Raw genomic sequence first — 21,761 nt, 5'->3', positions numbered from 1 at the left:
GTTTTTTTCTCTTTTTATTCTGAGGAGAGAAATTTAACAGTCCAAGATCTAAGTTAGCCATTTGAGAGATGAGCTTCTGAAGGTTTAAAGGGTCGATTTGTATCTCAAAACCTAAATATGAAATGCAACATTGGGTGCATTTCAAAATGATTTTTTTTCCATCTAAAGTCACAACCCCTTTAACAACTAAGCATTTCGTGTTGGGTTGCCATGGTAGGCTGGTAGCATATCACAACATAGTATACGGTAGTACTGTTTCAACCTAAACAGGTACATGAATAGGAGTCAGAATATGTTTCCATATTTGTTAACTTTAACCTTTTTTGAACTTTTTGAAATAGAAAATCAGTTCGTGGGAATTGAACTCAATATACAGAATTTAACATCATCAAAATAGGGGTCAGCATATAACTAGTTGACTGTGTAAGAATATTAAAAGGAAAAAAAAAAACACACACACATTTTGAAGTGGTCAAAATGAACTCACTGGAAACAACACCTTGAGTGACTGTTAGTACATAAAAATGGCAGCTGCATTGTTAATTTTACAAACAAAAATATATATATAATTTGAAAGAAATTTTCCAACTATATAAGCCAAAGAAATAAAAGGGGAGAATAAGTAAGGAAGCAAATAAATCATGAGAAAGGGAAGGATGGAAGGAATTAACTTATGTTATTAATAGCATTTGAGATTATTGGAATGTCGTTTGTCAGTTGCCTTTAACAAGATAAGTCCCATAACTACATCAATATTTTTGTTATACAAATGTTTTTATATCACTTTTATACTTGCAGTCAGTAAAATTTCCTTTAAGATACAGGAAATTAATATCTTCAGGGAACTGCTTCATGAGAAGGTGATGATAATAGGACTATATCCATACACCAGATAATTCATTTACTATTGTTTGTCTCTCTCTCCACCTCTCTCTCCCCCACCCACCCACCCACCCACCCACCTCTCTCTCTCCCTCTCTGTGAAAAGTTGCTTGAACGGTTGCAACTTCCAGTAAGCACTAAGTACTACAGACATTTAAGGTTTAGACAAGTTTTTGCAGAGGGCCTTCAACTTTCGCAACAAATTATGAAAAAGAATTGCCGAAAGATATAAAGAAAAAGTTTTAGAGGATACAGTAGCTATCTTACTTCTTTCAGAAGTTGAAATGCAGATAATAGAGTAAAGTGTCGTCCTAGGTTGTTAATGGGTATTGACAGAATACCGTTAGCAACCATTTAATTTTTATCCCATACAGTAAACATTTTTTGTGTAACTGACTTATTCCAAAAAATTCCACCGTTATCAAAACCAGACAAATTTGAGAAGACATTCATGAGAGTAATTTTTTGGCCACCATTTTCAGGTTTCTGATACGATTTTGAAATACAAACAGTGCAGCCTTTGAGAAAATGTTTTATAATATACAATTTTTTTTGGACATTTTCAAATACTGGCATTGTTGACACTGACAAAACTGTTTAATGTTCTCCACGAAAAATATGCACTGAGAAATAAATCAACACAGCAAGAGTATAAGCACAGGCACTATGAAATCACACAGTTCATTGAACAGACACCATAAAAGCACGACTGTAGAACTCTTTTGGGAATCGGAACAATTTTTTTTCTATCTCCTGTTCCTTTTTTTTATGGGGGGGGGGGAGAGAGAGAGAGAGACAGGGGGGAATATAGTAAATCATAAACAACTTATCATCACATATGATAACATATCGGTTTGCTTCCTTCGTTAACAAACTGATTACGCGCCGGATTTACAGAGAGACCATTTCCACTTTTCTTCACTCTGTAGCACTGACCTCAATTCTCTGTGAATTGATCTTCTGTGAGACTTTGTTCAGTTTCAGAATCGTATATTCCGAATTCTTGAAGACTTCCTTGAAGAAGGGACCTGCGTTCCGCTTTAACCTCATACAGGTCGGTTCTTTTCCTCGGTTCTCAGCGTCTTCTACATCCCATATCTCGGGAAGCGAACAACCCGGCCTGTATGATGGAAAGAAGAAGGACGAGTTATATGCTTGTGTGTTTCGTTGCACTTGGTGGGTATAAAGGCGGGGGGGGGGGGTGGAGGGGTATACTCAGATACACAAAGGAAGGGGGGAGGGAGATACTCAGATACACAACTGCAATGCAATCAATATTGTCTGTGACAGTGTGACTGAAATGGAGCATTTGACACGAAATGACGGAAGTCACAAAACCAAACAAGAGTCTGCAGTTTGATGATGATTGTAAAAGGCCTGGACCTCAGACATCTACCCAGATTTATCTCAAAAGATTTTGTTTTTCTGACGTTCTAAATGTATTAAAAATGAAAGTAATTTATCACATTCTCTGTGACAGAAAAGGAATATCTCACATAATGGAGTTAAAACCTAGACCATCTAGAGAGGTTGGGGGAGGGGGTGGGGGGGTGGGGGAGGATGAAGGAACTTTTCGTCTCCTTCTTCCTCGAAGGTTTCAGACATTTCTTACATGGTACTGTATTGCATTATCACGATCATTGTCATCAAAATTTAGAGTTTCTTACCATACAAGAGAAAAAAGGATTAAATTTTTTTTTTTAAATTTTAAAAACCCACAACGTTATCCCTCCCACTAAGACTTGTTTTTAATAGCTGCACATCAAAAATACCATTAAAATTGTCATTTTTATCTCTTTGTTCGGTATGGAACAATAATATTCCAACTATTCCACTAAACAAACTTTACTCTCTATGATACTACATACAAGCATGACATGGAGTACTTCATGGTGTAATAAAAGTAATTTTTTTCTGGCATTTTTTTTTTTTACTTGTTCTGTCCAATTTTTCTTTCTGTGTTCTTTGTTCAATGATCCAATTTAGACATATCTGTCAATTTTTTTTCATCAATGTGACCTTTGTAGTCTATTTTTTCTCCAGGTTGCTTTTGAAGATTATCCTGGAATAATGTCACACACTGTAACTCTACCAACGCATGCATGCTCTTTGCAGTAGATAAGCAGTTTGCTCCTTAAGAGATGTAGGTGTGTGTGTGGGTATTTGTATGTGTAAGTATGTGTACTTTTTTTGCGCGTGTGTAAGCGTGAGTTTTGTATTCACTGAAGGTTAGTTTTTCTGGATATGTATACATATATTTCGGTATAAGAGAAGAAGAAGAAGAAATACTCAATTCAGAATCAATTTTCGCATTTTGTAAATAATTCCTTTGTATCATTCAGATGACATACCTAATGTTGTTATCGTAACTCTAAATATTATCAATGTACCATACACATGTTTAATAATCGTGAATAAATGAAATGAAAAAAAAAACTTTAATATGAGGGTGAGTTGCACATGGACTACATTTACTGTGCTGCAGTGAAACCTGACCTTCTTTAAAGATACCAAGACATACCAAATATCTGGAGGCAACCTTTGTCCACTCATGGACGGAGGCATCAGAGAGAGGTCAGAGGTCAGGACCAGGGAGAGCTATGTCACCAGGTCTCCCTTTTTGCAATCCTTGTTTCTCCTTAAGTATATTATAAAAATGTGTGTACACCATCCTTAATTTTCCCTGGACCATGTTCATATGTTCCTGAGCTCCCAAATTGACTCTGAACCCCTGGGGCTATATCTCTCTGACCTCCCTGGCCCCCCTCCCCTCCCCTCCCCTCCTCTCTCATTACGCCAGCTCATGGGAGTTCAAACACTGGGTGAATGTTGTTGTTGGACTCACCTGTACCTACGTACACACCAAGAGTACTCTAAAATCACATACTGAACACGCATGTCTCTCAGAGTGCTGTACACCTCTCTGACAGGCTTTCTACTGTATATGCTGTAGACCTTTAAGGTTCTTTCCCTGCGGAGAGAGGAGACATCGAAGACGTAGTAAATCAATCCCAGAGTTTGTTTGGACTTTTGAGAGATGGATATATATCCAGAGCATGTGTGCTACCACTTAAAACGATAAAGAGATTTACCGGCCGTCTAAAGCTAAGTCAAAATTTTACGGTCATAACCGGAGAACTTTATGACCTACTAAAACATTCATGGCTCATTGATTAACGACATTTTCGATTGTAAGTGGGGAAACAGGTATAAGCCAAAACGAATATTAGATTTGTGAGAGCAGAAAGCATATATATTAATGGAGTACATGAAATGGAAATCGTTAAGATGAATTCATGGTGCGTACTGTACTTTTATGGAATATTACTATGAAAGACCAAAACTGAATAAACAACAAGAAAAGTAACTACAACATATTTATATAGTGCTTAATACTACAACAGAACACAAAAAAAAAACATTCTGTGGTCTCTTTACAGACAAAAAAATACAAATCTTGGTCAAGGTCTTCAGAAACTGAACCACAAATTTTAATTATGCAAAAGAGGAAAATATATTTAAATTTCAAACCATTGCATAATGAGTAGAATTAGCCAATCGAAAAGTACTCAACTACGCTGCCTTATACAAAACATAATTCCGTCCGAGGAAGCTACGATGAAAACCGATATCTTCTTAAAGTCTTATTGCGAGTCGGTACAATATATTAACGTCTGCTAATTCTAGCGAACCATAGTTGATATCCCTTAAAATTTAACAGAATTTTTTTTGGGAAGGAAATTGCAAAATTTCCATTGTTCAGTTTCTTGTAAGAAGGCAAAATTGATGAATAATTATGAGAAAATTGAATAATTTTGACAGGAGTGAGAGTTATAGTTCCTTGAGGCAGGCCAGTAATTAAATAAATGATAAATGATGAAAAACACGCCAGCTCTCTCGTCATGCAGTGAACTGCCATGGTAATTAATGAATAAGAATGAACATTTAAACGTTATCAGAGAAATATGCAGCAACTTGTGTCTTGTTGCCAGAGTGATAAATGTATAATATATATGCATATATCTATATATATCTATCAATTATATATATATATATATATATATATAAATATATATATATATAAATATATATATATATATATGTATATGTATATATATATATATATATTTATATAAATATAAATATATATATATATAGGAATAACGGAAAAACTGTTAAACAACTATGCTGCATTTAGAGAAAGGCTGGATCTCGAGTGAGATATTAGTTTTTGAAACACAAAGTTCTGTTTAACTAATTAGCAAAGTCACTAACAAGTAAAATGAACACTGAAACTAAAGCTTGTAACTTCTTTTTAAGAATGCAACATTGATGAATGATTAAGAGAGAATTGATATAAAGTTGACAGGAGTGAAGCTTATGGTTCCTTTAGGCAGGCCAGTAATAAGATAAATGATGATCTCACGTCATGCAGTGAACCACCATAATATTGAATCAACATGAACATTAAAACATTGTCAGAGAAATGCAGCGATTTGTGTCTTGTTGCCAGAATATTAAGTCAAATGAAAACAGAAACTAAAAAGCTTTTATCATCTTTAATGCCCATTTTACTACAAACCCAAAAAGCAAAACATTTACAAAGCTATTGCAACTTAAAAAGAATACCTATTCGATAAAAACATTTCAAGATCCATATCTGGCAATTCGTTTCCACATTGTTGCTAACTTATGAATGTTTTTTCTTTTTTTAGTTTTGTTTTCCTTTCGGTAATACTAAATTCATATGAATAGAAATTATTATATCTTGGAAATTCAGATTTTACATTTCCAAGATCATATTGTAGTATATTCAGACAGTCCTACAAAGAGAGACCATCTCATTATCCCTCTCTCTTGCTAAAAACAAAAGCTACCCATCAATATAATGAATATTCAAAGGGATATTCGTGACAACAGCCAGTTGGGACAATTTCCTAATGCTAATACCTCTCTAAACTATACTCCATTATCATGCTCTCGAAGCACTGGTATTGTCAGTACAAACAGTTCCTAACCTTGATCTAATAGAAACATGATATTCATACTGCTCGTACCGGCAATATGAGTGCTCTGAAGCGGGGCATGACAATACAGTATAGAAAAATTGTCCCAACTGGGTGAGGAGGCAGCCAGAAACAATAAATAAAGATGAGGAAACTTAAACTTCCAGCCAGTTGGGACAATTTCCTAATGCTAATACCTCTCTAAAACTGTACTCCAATATCATGCTCTCAAAGCACTGGTATTGTCAGTTCCTAACCTTGATCTGATAGAAACATGATATTCATATTGCTCGTACTGACAATACGAGTGCTCTGAAGCGGGACATAACACTACAGTATAGAAAAAATTATCCCAACTGGGTGGTGAGTGGTGACAACTATGTCAAATATTGTTTTTTCCCTTTAGTCTTTATACCTCATTTCTGTGTCTTCATAGTGAGGGTGGTTCACGATAGGCCGACCTGTTGATAGTTTGACAGCTGACGTGGTTGGCATCGCCCCGGCAAATACAGCATCTGTTAAAACAATCAAAAGTTAGGAAATTATATTCCATCATCATTATCAGCATCAATTATTGAGCTGAACAATACATCCATAGATGCTGCTACATGACACATGCATAGCCTAACCACAGAGATAACAGCAATAGAGAGTTTACACTCACCAGTGGCCTTGTCTTTTTCTATTTAGAGAATTAAAGAGAGACAGTGTTTAATAGGGCAGCATTACTTTACTTGCAGTACTTCACATTCAGACTATAAACACCAAACATATTTAACATAATATTGTTCTCTTCAGTAAACAAATGTGTACCATACAGAATTTTGAGGTCATCGAAATGGGACCATTTCCACCACTGAAACCGATTTTCATTTGAAGTGTAAGGTCATCATTTTGGAACAAGATAATGTAATCATCAATAAAGTTCCAATTAAGAGAAATCTATGTTCTTACGACCTTTTGGGTACTCCTGGTTTCTCAATTCATTAACGGTTTTTTTCATAACAGAAAGTCTGGTGTCCCACAAGTTTAGCGTAATGCTTCAATTATTGCAATCCGCAACCTTTGAAGTATCTACTTTGTATGGTTCATAGGGCTATTTCGGTGGAGTAGAGAGGCAGTCTACCAGATTACGTACCTCAGCTTTCCATTAACCAGGGTTGTAAAAGAGTCGTGGCTCACATCACGAAAGTTTTAAAAGTCAAGTGACCCGAATAAATTTGTAAAGTTCTCCCACACATTGAATTCCTTACTAGATGCATTCACAAATTATAGACAAATTTGACAAAATTTCTATCTTCACCAATATAAAATGATATAAGGATGTTGTGTTTTGACCTAAAGATGCAGAAAATTTCCAACAACTTTGGTTTAACGCTAACAACCACATCCACCAGAATATCTCTTTAAGGTGTGAGTATAGTCTACTAGCAATTGGCAAATCCTCTGCAGAATGCACATTTAAGTATAAAACAACACTCCAATCAAAACAACTACTCTTCATTCTCATAGGGAGGTTGGAAACACTCCGTAGTCGTCGAAAGGCATTTTCGTGCAATTTAAAAACTCTGAATAATATGTCCTTCACCTTTTGGAGTATTTGATTTGATCCATTCTAAGGCGTCTTCTAATCGTCCGTTCTCAAAGTCACCCACGTGGCCTCTTTGCTCCCGAATGTTATCGACTCCTTTAACGGTCATGACTGCTATGAGAGCTACCACGAGTGCTCGATGGGTGACGGGTTCTTTGATGAAATGAAAAACCTGGGCGAAAAAATGAAGAACAACCGAGAAGATCGGATAAATACGAGAGGATGGAAATGGTATCAACTAGGCCAAAAATTAATGCGATAAAACATTGTTTGTTATTAGGATATTATGAAGTGAAATGAGATACTGACATTTTTCATCAATATCGAAGATATTATGCATTGACAAGAAAATTGCAGATTTGTGTTAATGGCTACAAAGCTTCAAGAAAGAGTGATGGCTCTCTCAGTGGTTACTTGCCAAACCTGCAGTAAAAGCAGCCTATGTCTGAAGGGAATGGATTGTTGTCAGATACTGTACCTGGAAAAGAAAGATTACCTCTCCTACTTGAATAGTGGCCATAACCCTCATGGGGGAGGGGTGGGAGGGTTCCCCCCAGGAGCAAGGGGAAATATGAGATAAAGAGTAATGTGTTCTAATATTCATTACATACTTGGGCAAAAATCAAGAATTTAGAAAGGGAAGGGGTGATATAATTGGGCCCTGGGGAAAAATCTAATATTTGAAAATAGCATTCCAGCAAAAACTACTTCAACAATTCAGATATTGAGATATCTGTCCTGCAGAATAATGAACAACCCAAATTTATAACCAGGTTGTTTTAAGATTTAATGCCTTGTGGACATGAAATCTCTCTCTGCTATCATGTACACATAGATTAACTCAATACTTAATGCCCTGGGGAAATCATCCTACCTCTCTGACATGTGTGACACCAAACTGGTTATCTAAGGATGTAGTGCTCTACTTACTGTAATCAAATCAGAAATAGTTAGAGTCAGGGACCTCATGGCTAAAGTGTCACACCTAGCACAAATTTTATTATGTCTCCATGATGTAACCACAAAACCATATCTTTAATGTCTGAGACGAGGACTCACCAATATAATGAGTGCTCTATCAATCCTGTAATAAGTTACATGAAATATAGCATGCCTAGCAAGTGATATACCTGATCATCTTGTAGGCAGAGGCATTTAGAGCTAGGTCTAACCCCCGGGGGCAATTATATCACTGGACCACTTTTTGAAATATTTTTTTCCTTAAATGTATTACTAAATATGAGAAGACATTACTCTTTATCCCATATTTCCCCAGGACCCCACATTGACCCCAGGTTTAATGGCTATATCCTCCACCCCCCCCCCCCGCCCCTCTCCAACCCTCTTGTCAGGCCTACTTGTAGTTGTGTATCTTCATGTCACTGGTCAAAGTTTCCTGTTTAATAGTAGAATCTCTTACAAATTCCAGACCCTTGGCTGGTCTTTACTTGACCTGAGTGGGTGTACTCACCTTACGAGATGCCAGCAAAGAGCTCAGTAAACAGAGTTGAGGAGTGAGAAAGAGCTTCAGTCTCATAATCAAACCAGCCATGATGACAAAGGCACAAGTCTGAAAGATGTGGTAGACAAACTGAAATGCAAAAAAAAAGAGGAAAAAAAAGAGATTGTTAGAGATTGCGGTAGCCGAGGGGTGGGAGAAAGATGAAGCAGGGGAGGGATGAAGAACTGCTTACAACCCCCATCTGGGAACCTGTGTCACTGGTTCTAAAAATTAGCACGAAGAACAAAAGCTGTGATAATCTCAGGAAATTGTATTATATTTGCATGAAAATGGTTGAGTTTTGTGGAAATTGACACACGTTGGTTTTCACCCTATGTCACACACTAGAATTTTCCTAGAAGAAAGTCTGAACATACAAGAATACAGGTTGTTCAGCCTTTGTCAAATCCAGTGTGCGAAATTTGTTTGAGGGAAATAACCAATGATGAGAACATGTTTTTGTGTATTAAATGCCAGTCCAGTCTTTACTAAGTACTCTGTAACATATGAATGTAAACATGTCAATTCATATCCCACAACAACAACATCAAATAACAACAAAACAAAAGTTAAGACAGAAAAGGCCCTCCCACCCAAAAAAAACCCTTCTTACCTCAGCTCCTTCCTTGGGATTTGTTTGCCTAAAAGAAAAGGAAACATTGTAAAACTAAAATTGTGAAACACACACAAATTGTCTCTTGTCTGATGATAAACATAAAAGTACTTCAGTTAATCACTCTGTCGCATCCCAAAACTCCTTTTCAAGAGTCGACACTAACTCTATGAAAATTATATCGATTATCAGTTGTTATGAGTATAATTTTATTCCAAATTTTTTGATATTTACTTCAATAAAACAAAATTATCGGTCATCCTAAGTAAAATGCTGGGCACATGAAAAACAAAACTGCCGGAAAATGCTGAGAAATAAATGCTAAGCTGCATCAGATGTCCGGTTTGTAATGACATTTCTCATGGCTACCATGTTGTTGAATGTGTGACCCCAAGTTCAGGGGTTCTCAATAGGCAGCCAGCTGGCTAATTCCAGCCCACAAAAGATTTCTTTCCAACCTGTGAACAAAATTTGGCTCACTATTTTGCATTATTAAATTTGGTATGTGAACCCCTTAATTAAGGCTTAAGGCTTGTTTGCTAACCAAGCAAACAAGTTTGTTTGCAAAGAAAGAATATTTTAACTCTCTCTGAATCTCTGGCCTTGCACAGGAAATTAATCGAAAAATCCTGTCATTGTGCAATTCAGATGTAAAATCTTTCACGTCCCCCCACTCCCCCTCCCCCCCCATTACAAGGTAGAAGTAAACATTGCTGTTAACAGAAAAAAAGGGAATTTCAAAGCCAGTATCTATTTTTCAGAATTACTTACAGGTCTATCTTGTTCTTGATCCCAGCATCTCCTTGCCTAGACCATCGGTTGTATTCGCCCTTTAAAAGCTATGAAGACATTTATGTCAAAGATAAAGTCAATCAAGGCAAAGCAGAATAAAAGCCCACTCACTGATATTAAGCTGCACACTGAAATGGCTTGCAAATTCTTGTATATCCCATATTATGAAGAAATTGAAAAAAGTGAATCAGAGTTTCCCTTGATATGCTAGAAAGATCAGTTTTCTGATTAAAATAACCAACCTTGTACATTCTAGAATGCTTACGTTTTAACTGGAATATTTTTTTGTAATTTCAACTTTAGCAGAGTATGTGTGATTTAACTGAAATATTTTTTTGTAATTTGAACTTTATCAGAGTATGAACATTGTCAGAACCTGCCATAGAATACTTTTGGGAAATGTATGTATAGTGGAAATTTAAGCAGGTTGTTAAAGTTCAAAGGCAATAGAGATGAGCTTCCCAGGAAAGAGGTGGGTCTAGCAATCCAATCCAGGGGTTCCAAATGGGGGAGATTATCCCCAAGAGGTACTGAGTCGATTTTGTGGGAAGGGGAGGTGGGAGTAGTGTCATTGCTGCAGTAAGAAATTATTGTAGAAACTTATTTAGTTAAGCCCTAGGTGAACCATGTTTAATGAATATTAAACGTGGGGGGGGGGGGGGGAGGGGGACTGGGACAATGGGGAAAGGGTGTTGTGGATAGTGATTTCAAAAATATAATATCCTTAATCATCTATCTAGAACATAAATTTACTTTAATGGAATTAGAAGCAAAGTTTCTTGAAATGAATTATTATCATAAATACCAAGAAATGCTTTAAACACATTCATGTTCAAACTTACATTATACATGACCATGAGTAAAGCAGCCAAGGCACTCGGCAATAGCAAAGAATAGAGGAACCTGAAAATGGTCTGAAAATAATAAAAATAATCAGACCGGAAAAAAACAAAAAAGGATTTTTTTTTAAGTATCTCACATTCAACCTATCACCGGCATATTTATGTGCCGTATTAAACCAATGTTTCAACCAATCATTTAATCAATTAAACCAACCAAAACCAATCGTTAAGCAAAGTCAGTTCTTTATTAAACCAACAGCTAAATTATAGTCAAAACTGGCGACAAATGCAACAAATGACAATTTTCGTATTTTGTAAACGGCGTAGTGTCTCCTAGAGCAGCAAGTTACCCGTATCCAAAATATTTAGGAGTTGCATCAATCGCCGAAGTCTATAAATCCTTACCATAGTCCTCAGAGACTTGGGAGTAGTGAACACCTTAATGAGACCTGAGATACATTCAATGAATCTCAGTCAAAACTTGTCAGGGATTTTAATAATCACAAAGGAATCATGTTTCTTATTATTTTATATATATGTTTTACAAGCTAAGAGGTCTCTTACACACATATATATATTACATGTATATCTGTTGCATTTGACAAAAGTCAAAAATTTGAATAAAAAACTGAGACATATATGTAACAATTCTCCATGCAAATCTTACCTCAGTTTCTATGAAATCAAACTCCTTTGAACAGATGTAAAGAAGAGTATGAAAGTCTTTGTAGTCAGATATCTTGCTCATCAATAAGTTTCCAATGTGAGCCTACCCAAAAAAAATAGATGAAAATAAGAATAAAAAGAACAAGAAAAGGAAAATTAACAATAAATGAAAAAAAAAAAAAAATATTATGGAATGGACTGAAATGAATTGAACCAAAATGAAATGATCTGGAATAAAAAAATTATGGAAATAAAACTGAAATGACACAAAATGAAGTCAAACAATATTTTACTCCCCAATATTTGTTTGAAGCAGAAAGGTTGGGGAAAGTAAAAGTTTGTTGCAATTTCATGAGGTACAGTCATTACTTTGCCAGACTTTATAAAGTGGAACCTACTAACTAGGCTTACGATTACTTTCTACGTAAACAGAAGATGGTTCAATCTGGTAATAAGAAGACGAGAAACAGTGGACAGGATAATCTTTTAAAAGCCACATTTGTAAAACAACATGAAACTTTATTGCTTCAGATTTGAACCAATCATTCACGTGTCAGGAAGTTCGCATTTTAGATGTACGTACGTGGCGAGAAGTTTATGTTGTATCTGCAAACAACTGTGTTAAGTTTCACATCATTCCAGAATAATATCATCGTATATGGAAAAACCAACGACGCGGATTCTTCGCGGATTTGTAATTCGATGATAGACCGACAAATTACATCGAGATCTACTTACGTCGTCTGCCACATGCAGAAGGCTAGAGATGAGAAACTTGAAGCTAGCAGTACCAGCAACCAGGATCACACTTTGGAGAATCTGTATTAACATGAAATCAAAAACTATCATAACTATCAAAGTAAATAGAAAGTTAAAACATTTAAAACAAATTAAAGGAGCTGCATAAATTGACATTTTTATCCAGTTTCTAGCTGATTTTTGTATTTGGTCATCATTTTTTGGGCCAAGTCTGGTGAGTGTTTATAACATAACTGTTTTGTAAGTCTATAACAGTGAGTCATCCAGCTGAAAAGTTTCAGCCAAATAAAGGTTACCGAGAGTTTAATTTAAGATTCTGTTCAACTATAAGGTTTGTTGCAGAGAGAATTTTATGTAGTAATGTTAATTACATGCAACACAATTCTACTGGTAATTTTGAATGACACCTAGTGAATATCAGGATATTTCTAGCTATGTAAGTTTACTATTTTTTAAGTGTAAACAAAGTTAACAAAATTTAAAAAAAAAAAAAAAATCACTATTACCAGCAAATGTGAGGTGATAAGAGACAGAAATTATTTCCGACAGCAAATCTGTCTAAACCTCTTTTTTTGAAATTTATTGTTATCAGTAGAAAGATTTTTCTCTAAATTTTAAATTTCGAACCTGTGAAACACTGACATACTAATCTTTTCATTTCCCTCTTTTTACAACTTTTCCTTTTATAAGAAGTCTCAATTAATAAGTATAATTTACCACAGCTATAAGTAGTCTAATATTTATACAAATAGTGATATAAAATCGACGATTGATGTACTAAGTGTCTGACGAGGGCAAAGACAAAGTCCCAACTGATAGGGATAACTTCTTACCCATAATGCTATGCGACTGGAATGGACTTGAAAGACAGGCTCTAAGCACACAATGACCTGTGAAAGGAGAAAGATGACTTTAGGAAGAGTTTTAGTAATCGATATGTCAAAGTCCAACTATTTTAGGTTTCCAAGGTTACTTCACCTTTGAAAAAATATGATAAACCCCCGGAAAGATCCTTCACTTAATTAGTACATTGATAACGATGTCAGCTTTTCAGTTCAGGCCTTGATGATAATGATAATCCATTGTTTTACAAAATCCACTAACGCAAACAACACCGGTGCATGTTCTTTTTAATTTCTGTTGGGACAACAAGAGCACCCTTGGTTGATATAACCAACACCCATTTTGTTCTTGACAAATATGTAAAGCACTATAAACATAAAGGCCATAAAAGTCTGGCTGGTTCCTGTTGGGTTTTGTACCTGAGGAACTATTTTAATTGTTTGTGTATTAGCCTAGAAGTAGAGTAGCCACATTTATTGGTGAATGTCTGCTCTGTACATGTTCATTTCTTAAAACTTCAAAAATGGTACAGAAATGCAACTGATAGAAATTATATTTCTAAACTGTTGACAACTAAATCAAAATTACTTCTTGTAAAATTCATTCCTTTAGTTTTAACAGCTTTCTGGAGAAATACGGATAATCTTTATTATACATAGAGAACTGCACAAGAGATCTGCTTTTCATATGGACATATCCCATCGCAGTTATGTGACAAGATCAGTTTGTTCAGGACATACAGGAATAATACAGGAATAATACAGGAATAATACAGGAAATACAGGAAGCAGTATTGTACTGCAGGTTTTCTTTTCTTTCGGATCCCTTTATCATCAAAATCAAATACGAACCTTTGTAAATGAAATGTGATTGGCTGATGTTTTATTACCAATTTGAAAGCTTTTAAAACATTCGGAAAACTGTCAAATTACTTGGAAATAATCGAGAGAAACACACAGTCACCTATGACTTTATATTAGTTCATAAAATCAACACATCTATTCTAATCTGAAAACAAAAACGCAATTTTCGGGTCTTTCGTTGAAACTATTTCATATTTGAAACCATTTCATACAGATTTAATACTCTTCTGGCTTCAAAGGTTTTCCTGATCTCCTTTCTAAAAGATGAAATAAAACCTTGTCACTTATGAAGAACACTGGCGACATGAAGCAAAAGAAGACGTACCCAGAGAGTGATAAGGCAGGCAGGGTAATAAGACGTAAGCAACAGTTCGTTACCAAAGAGAAGAATGTAGGCAGTGACCAAGGCGACCTGAAAAAAAAGTAAATTCTGAGAAAATAGTAATACTCTTCAGCTGTGCTTGAGCTCTGTAAACTTGACCACCCTCCTCCTAATGATTACTGATGCAATTTTTTTCACTAATAATACAGGTCTCAAAATTCAGGTAATTAGTTACTGGATCAATGCTAGTGAATTTTGCCATATGCCAGTAGAAAAAGAAATTGGCATTTTGCCAGTAGACTTTTGGAATATAAACAAAGGATAAGTCTGTGAAGAATTCTCAGTCAAAGAATTGTTATGCTTATCATACCTAATATATGGCCTGTAATGCTAGTTATTGTCAGCATATATTATTGGACTGTTCTCAAAAAGCCTGTAAAGTAAAATGATTTGTGTTATAATTCAGGAAAATGCCAGTGAGCCAGTAGATATTTGTAAACACTGCAGTTTTTATCAAGTGGTTAAAAAGTGTAAACCTCTCGGCCTGTAATTAAATATGCACACTTCCATATCATTATCATTTTTGGCTGCGTCTGACCATACCATGACTACTTAAACATGACACACAATAAAGGCAACAATATTCCAGCAAAAAGAGTAAAGATTGTTGACTTTTAAAGTCATAAACTACCTGTGTTGATATCTGGATTATATTTACATACATATTTACATATATTTGGGGGCAGGTTCATGAGATGGGTTTGTAACTAGTAGTGTGGAATATTTTTCTCATTAAAGGTGTACGCACACATATGAACAAGATTGCCCTTATCACTCTCAGGTATTTGAAATCATGAAAATAGCTGCAATTCCCATCAAAACCCATCAAAAGTTTACCATTTCACAAGTCTTTTCTAAATTCTAGTTTTATATATGGTATGAATAAAATTTAGCTATTGATTCACATTGATGATGTAACGGTAGTGACTTCCCAATTTTCTGTTATGTTAGTCCTTTGTTTATACAACTTTTGTTTCAAGGACACTGAACACAGGTTTGTGGCCAATATTTTGGAATATTGAACACAGGTTTGTGGCCAATATTTTGGAATATTGAACACAGGTTTGTGGCCAATATTTTGTCTCCTTTGAAAAGAACAACATCACATTATTCAAATGATATATGTGGGGCTTGTAATTAGGGGTTAACGTTTTAGGGGCTTAAATAAGAAATTTTATGAGCGCAACACTCAGCATCATAGTTTGCACATATTTAATGAGTTTACCAGATTTATCAAAACTTCAAATGTGTATATCTTGGACAATAAAAGTGCTTTTCGAAAAATTTCAACAGATTTTGAATGATATTATTACACACAACAAATGTACTGAATGTGGAGCAAATTGGCTAGGTGTCTGTAATACTTTTAATGTGAGCGCTACAATGTTTGCGAAAGAATATCTGTATTATAATAACGTCCGCTCTGACTTACACTTTGTCCTTGCAGTACACATCTAAGAGTACTCAATCTGATATAGCCAAGCATAAAAGTGGCAAAAATAGACAACATCTGTAAGAAAATATAAAATAATTTTGTAAAATATAAGAAAGAAACACTCAAAATTGATAGGATAAGTACTATTCATGCATGCACATAATACAGAAAACTTACTGACTAAAAACAGATTGCAACGTAAGACAACCTACTAGATTTCGACATCAAATGATGTTATTAAACAAGTATTAAACGAACCTTGATTCGATCCAAAACAATTTGTCACAATGACAATTTTTCACATCACTATTAACTGCTTTGCAAAGAACCCAACTGGAAAAGTTTCATAGTTTTATTTGAAATGACACTTGACTAAGCCAAGATAATGAATTATTTTTGTTGTATTGGATTTGGATTTTTATTACCAGATTGCAAAACAAGTTTCAAAATCATTTGGAAAAAGTTGCTTAAAGTCATATTTTGTAGAAACTGTTTTTTCTTCTTCTGATAATTATAATCATAATAATAATTATTCTTATATAGCGCAGAATTGAACAAAAGTTGCTCAAATGTGTGTTAATTACCTGTGTAAGTAATGTGAACTGGGCAAACTGCCAGCAAAGCATGAAAAACAAAGAGGGTATGAAGATGAATGCACTGTGAAGCCATCTTGGCCTGGGAATGCTGGGGTAAAACAAAAAAGGCAAAGAAATAGATTGAACATTAATGTTAAAAAATTGTATTGTTAATACTGACTACAGTAATTTGGAAAGCATTTGCGCTATACAATTTTTTTTTAAATTTGATCTCAACCCATTTATTGTGTTTAACATATGCAATGGTGATTTAATCAGATAAGAATGGTTTGATTTCTGTTCTTAGGTTCATCTTTCGAAAAGTGGAAATATAGACAACAACAAAAACTCAGGAATACAGCATGTACGATATGTATACCTGCTAAAATGAGTTTGACAATGTTTTGTCACTAAAATACTTTTCAAAGGCACCATCACAGATTTGTATGGAACTTTTAAAGTTGTGTTAGAACATACCTTAATGTGTAAGTGATGGCAAGTAGCTGCAGAATGAAAAACGGGTACCCCATACTCTCTCTCAGAGGTGGTGTCCACTGCACACGGGTACACTGCGGGAAGGGTAAATGTCACGTTGTGATGTATGCGTAGGGAAATTGCATGAATTCAGTCATTCTTTAATTAGTTTATGAACTACTGTAGATCTTTAAATTTAAAAAAAGCTGCGATGCAACTATTGCGGACTGCCTTATTACTCTATAAAGAATTTTTAAATTTCTTTGCAGTGGACATTAGTCACATTTGTCCAATTAAAACTCCAATTAAATTTGTCCAATTAAACTTTAATGATCAATACGATTGAACAAGTATTAACTCAGCTGTAGAGTTTGAAGATAATTTCTTCAAGTTGAACAGTGAAGTATTAACAAAAATTCTTTATCTCCCAGGTGGGACCTGGACGTTAATTTACCTCGCCGTGGTTATAGAAGAAAGCAGCGACAGCGATGAACCCGCCGAAGAGAGAGCCGCTGAAGAGAACAGCTAGACTGAAGAACGCACTCATCATACACCCATTCCAAAAGAAGATAGAATTAACGTAAAATATTGCGATATCTCCCATTCCTGCAAAAGAGACAGAGGAAAGAAGAATGCAACAAAGCTTAGAGGTTCCCATGCTCAATTTTTTTTATAGAAACTTTAGTTTTATTTTGCACACTCAAAGGAGAATTCAATGTTCTCTTGTAGTAGTTACACATTAAAATGTGTGTCAAGACAGTTGTTCTATTTAGAAAGAAACTTTTCCATTTCCATACTAAGATCACATTTCCAGATAAAAATGTCCAATTACAGGGAGCTTTTACTACTCCCATGATCCCTCCAATATGCAAAATTGTTTACATCATCTGGAAGAACAACAATAACAAATGAAAATGCATAGTTGGCTTCTGTTCCTTGTTCATTAATGTCAGCATAGAAAGCAGGTTTTTTTTATTTTTTTTATTCCTAAAATTATCAAACTATATCACAACCCACTAGATTCACTCAGAAGTGCAGAAGCCTGTACTGTATGTCTGCAAAAAAAAATTACACTTTTTTTACAATTGAAAAAGTTACATTAGCTGATAACTAGCTAAATGGATACTGTTTAAAACAAGTCTCAATTTTCCCAACTCTTATATGCAAATTACGTGTTCTGTTTGAAGCATCTGTTGTGCTTTTGATGCAACAAAATATCCCCATGTAGAAAACACTTCGTACCAAAGATTGGCTCGGCTATTAGATATCTACATTTCAAACTGAACCAGATGTTTCAATACGTGAATACCTTCACAACTCTGCACGTCAGACAATCCACGGCCCCTCCTGACGTTGTAACACATTCTGGTGGGTTGATTAATGGAATTCATGAAAGACTCATAACCTCGCTTCAGTATTCCAAGGAACATCTGTCACAGAATAGAAGTTTTAGTGACATTTTCAAATTTAAGCAAAAATGTTTGATTAAGATGATAGCATGCTCTTATGATTCAGCAATAAACCCTTGTTCTATTTCCCCCATCCCTCCCACCCTACCCCCTTCCCCTTCCCCAAACCGACAACGGCTACATCCACCAACACCTTTCCCTTTAACTTACCTCTGGATAAATGTTAAACCTTTTCAGAGCATTCACTGTTTTAGGGTACTCCACAGTTTTATCCAGTATGGCCGAGGAGAATCCATCTCCTATGCTCCGGGCAGCAGTCATTTCTTTATAATATGAAAAGTAGAACCCCTGAAGAGAGAATAAATATTACAATATTAAAGAAAACATAAGATGAAAGTCGTAGTTTGTCGTATTAAAATACTCCCTTCCTCAAAGGTAGCATAGACACTGCTGCCAATGGAGGGTGTGGGAAGGGGTTAGGGTTAGGGTTAGTTAATGAACTATATATAGCCTTAGGAATGATGTTAAATTTGATAGTTATTGCTGTCGTTTGGAACTTGCTGGGACTAATTAGGAATTATGGACAGATAAACAGTACATGCACAATGATATTTGTACACTCAGTCATTTCTCACTTTTCAAGTGACTGCTGTGTGTACAGTAGAAGTTCCAGACCCAGTCCTCATCAGCTAATGGCTGGCTAACTTTAAATTACACTGTAACAAGTCTCAGTCTCTTACTTCTCCAGCTTGACCTGTGAGCAAAGGACTTTGAGAATATGAATATCTTTTGATTTACCATTTCTGAACGGAATGTCATTTCCCTCTCCAAATCAGACAGATGCGAGAAAAATCGGTCGTATTCAAACATGGTGGAAACATGGTAGCTGCAAGGAAACAATACCAAAGCAAAATGAAAATGTGTAATACCAAAACAGCTAATCACAGCTGTCATGAATTGCAAAGAAATGGGACAGTTTTATTGACTTGAAATAACAAAAGTTTTAAGAAATTGAGACATTAAAAAATAAAAACAGTAACAGCAGACTGTAAACCTCATTTCACTTTTTTTTTTCACATTTTCATTTAAATTGCTGTTTTTGCAACTGGAATTTGTTATCTTAAAAAGTTCTCAGAATTTACAAATTACTAAATAGCGCGGCTTCAACTCTGGGTAAGATGTTCTACTTCTAGGAGATACTGTAGGCTGCTCTTCGTTTTTGCTTTTTAGTTATTAAGTTAAGTTGTAATAGCAAAGGAATTTTCACCATGCATCACTGGTTCATGTCCTGTTCTAGCCAGTAATTTTTTTTTCTCTATGACAATACCTGTAGATCATTACTTGAAGAAAGAGAAGTAAGTTACAATTTACCAGATATTGTCCCACTATACTGCTCTGAAAATTCTATGCTATTATGAATGCCAGATGGGGGGCATGCAATTTCAAGCAAGGAACAGTATTATCCAGAAAAGAACTAAATATAAACATGATATGTAACTCACTATTGAAGGACACCAAATGCAACAGCTGTGGATAGGAGGGAAAGAAAGAAAAAGGGTACAAGTATTAAATTGAAAAAAATTATGAAAATTTACATTTTGGTAGCAAGTGGCCTCTGCTTCTGTTCATTTCTTTACAAGTAATGATATAGGTTGCACAACTTAGAAGAGGTAGCCTAAATAAGTCCATTACATAATGAAGTAGTGGTGAGGGTATGAGACATTAAAGCTGGTTAAAATAGCAAGACTAAAAAAAGGTGTTATAACATGACTTGGTCCCTTATCCACCAGGCTGCTAGAGAAAGATAGAATCCCAATTGAAAGCCACATGAACAATACTAGGCTAAGTCTAATTAAAAGCAAATCTTACAGTGTTGTCAAAATGTTATCCTTCACCTGCAGAAGAGGGGTTATCAAAAGAGGTGGTATACATGTACAAAGGGCATTACAAAAAGTGAAAGTCAATTCTCAAAATATACTGTTTTAAATTGTGGTTATGGTTAATCTTACTATGTATCTCCCACAACATGCCAAGTGTTGTGTTGGAAAGAACATTCTACAGTATATAATTTCTTAAAAGAGCTAGACTAGGCTACCTCTTATTTGTGAATCCTAATATCAAAGATTTAATCTCAACCTAATTTAATCGCATTGAATCCTCCCTTGGCGTTTCCTACCCTAAGAATTGAATTAACTGCAGGAGGACTACAGTAGCCTAGTGGTGTAATACAGTACTGTACATTGCTATTCGCACGGTTGCTGGGCAAATAGCCATGACTATGATTCTAGTATGAATGATATTACTATTTCGTGATGCGTTCACTTATTTGCCCAGCTGCTGGATGAATGCTGAGGGCACTACACCTTATTTTTCCGGCTGCTATATTAATAATTCGGCGTGTGTGTGTCACATTCCGCCATTAGTTGCCGGACAAACAGGCACAGCTAATATTATTAACATACAATAAGAATAACATAACTCCCAATCTTATTTGCAAGGTAGGCCAACCAATTGGTCTAGTGAGAACATAAGGAGTGCGTATTCATCCCGCTGCCCTGAGAAGGAATGACACATTGTATTAATTGCGACCATTGCTATTCTTATAATATTTCTTATTAGGGTCTCATTTGGTCGCTGATGTCAAATTTACAATTCTCGCGTAACTAATCCAAATAACTGTTATCGTGGAAACCTAATGTCGAAACAACCCCGCCTAGCCTTACCGAATAATACAAACGAAACATTCCACATGTTTAAGACGGAAGGATTCCCTATTTTCGAGCCATGTCTTCCATTGCCATGTTGGGTAGTTCTTTCTGGACGAAGTGGTTCCGTAGATACACCAACGGAAGAAAAATGTGTTGGTTTGTTTCTGTTGTGCCTACCGTTCTTTCTCTCCTTCGCCGCCATATTTAAATCTTACGAGAATCGATTTGAAGATATGACAAGATCTATCCAGAACAGGATTCCCATTGGTATTCACATCATAATGAGATATATGGCGCGCTGTTTGTACCATAGTTTTGGTTACCGTCGCGGAAACTTGGGTTGCCGACGCGGAAACTTATTTTGTCGTTACGGAAAGCTCCTTGCTTGTCGCTCAAAGTGAACCGCAATAATTTTTTTCA

The 21,761-nt window shown here is 35.5% G+C and overlaps 1 protein-coding gene across 1 annotated transcript; it reads right to left on the bottom strand.

Annotated features, from left to right (window-relative positions):
* Positions 1-1,658: 1,658 nt before the first annotated feature.
* Positions 1,659-21,573, bottom strand: LOC139958346 (protein C-mannosyl-transferase DPY19L1-like). Its single transcript, XM_071955348.1, has 21 exons — positions 21,357-21,573; positions 20,136-20,160; positions 19,432-19,519; positions 18,844-18,981; positions 18,534-18,654; positions 17,679-17,830; positions 17,228-17,319; positions 16,760-16,859; positions 16,173-16,250; positions 14,684-14,770; positions 13,486-13,542; positions 12,632-12,712; positions 11,895-11,996; positions 11,228-11,299; positions 10,365-10,432; positions 9,594-9,621; positions 8,951-9,070; positions 7,477-7,651; positions 6,304-6,403; positions 3,728-3,853; positions 1,659-2,002 (listed from the first exon to the last, which is right to left on the bottom strand). The coding sequence occupies exons 1-21, from the start codon at positions 21,541-21,543 to the stop codon at positions 1,801-1,803; spliced, it is 2,199 nt and encodes a 732-aa protein (XP_071811449.1). The 5' UTR covers positions 21,544-21,573; the 3' UTR covers positions 1,659-1,800.
* Positions 21,574-21,761: the final 188 nt, after the last annotated feature.

Source organism: Apostichopus japonicus, chromosome 18 (genome assembly GCF_037975245.1).
Source record: "Apostichopus japonicus isolate 1M-3 chromosome 18, ASM3797524v1, whole genome shotgun sequence".
Lineage (NCBI taxonomy): Eukaryota > Metazoa > Echinodermata > Holothuroidea > Aspidochirotida > Stichopodidae > Apostichopus > Apostichopus japonicus.
This window is presented reverse-complemented; position numbering and strand designations above follow the sequence as displayed.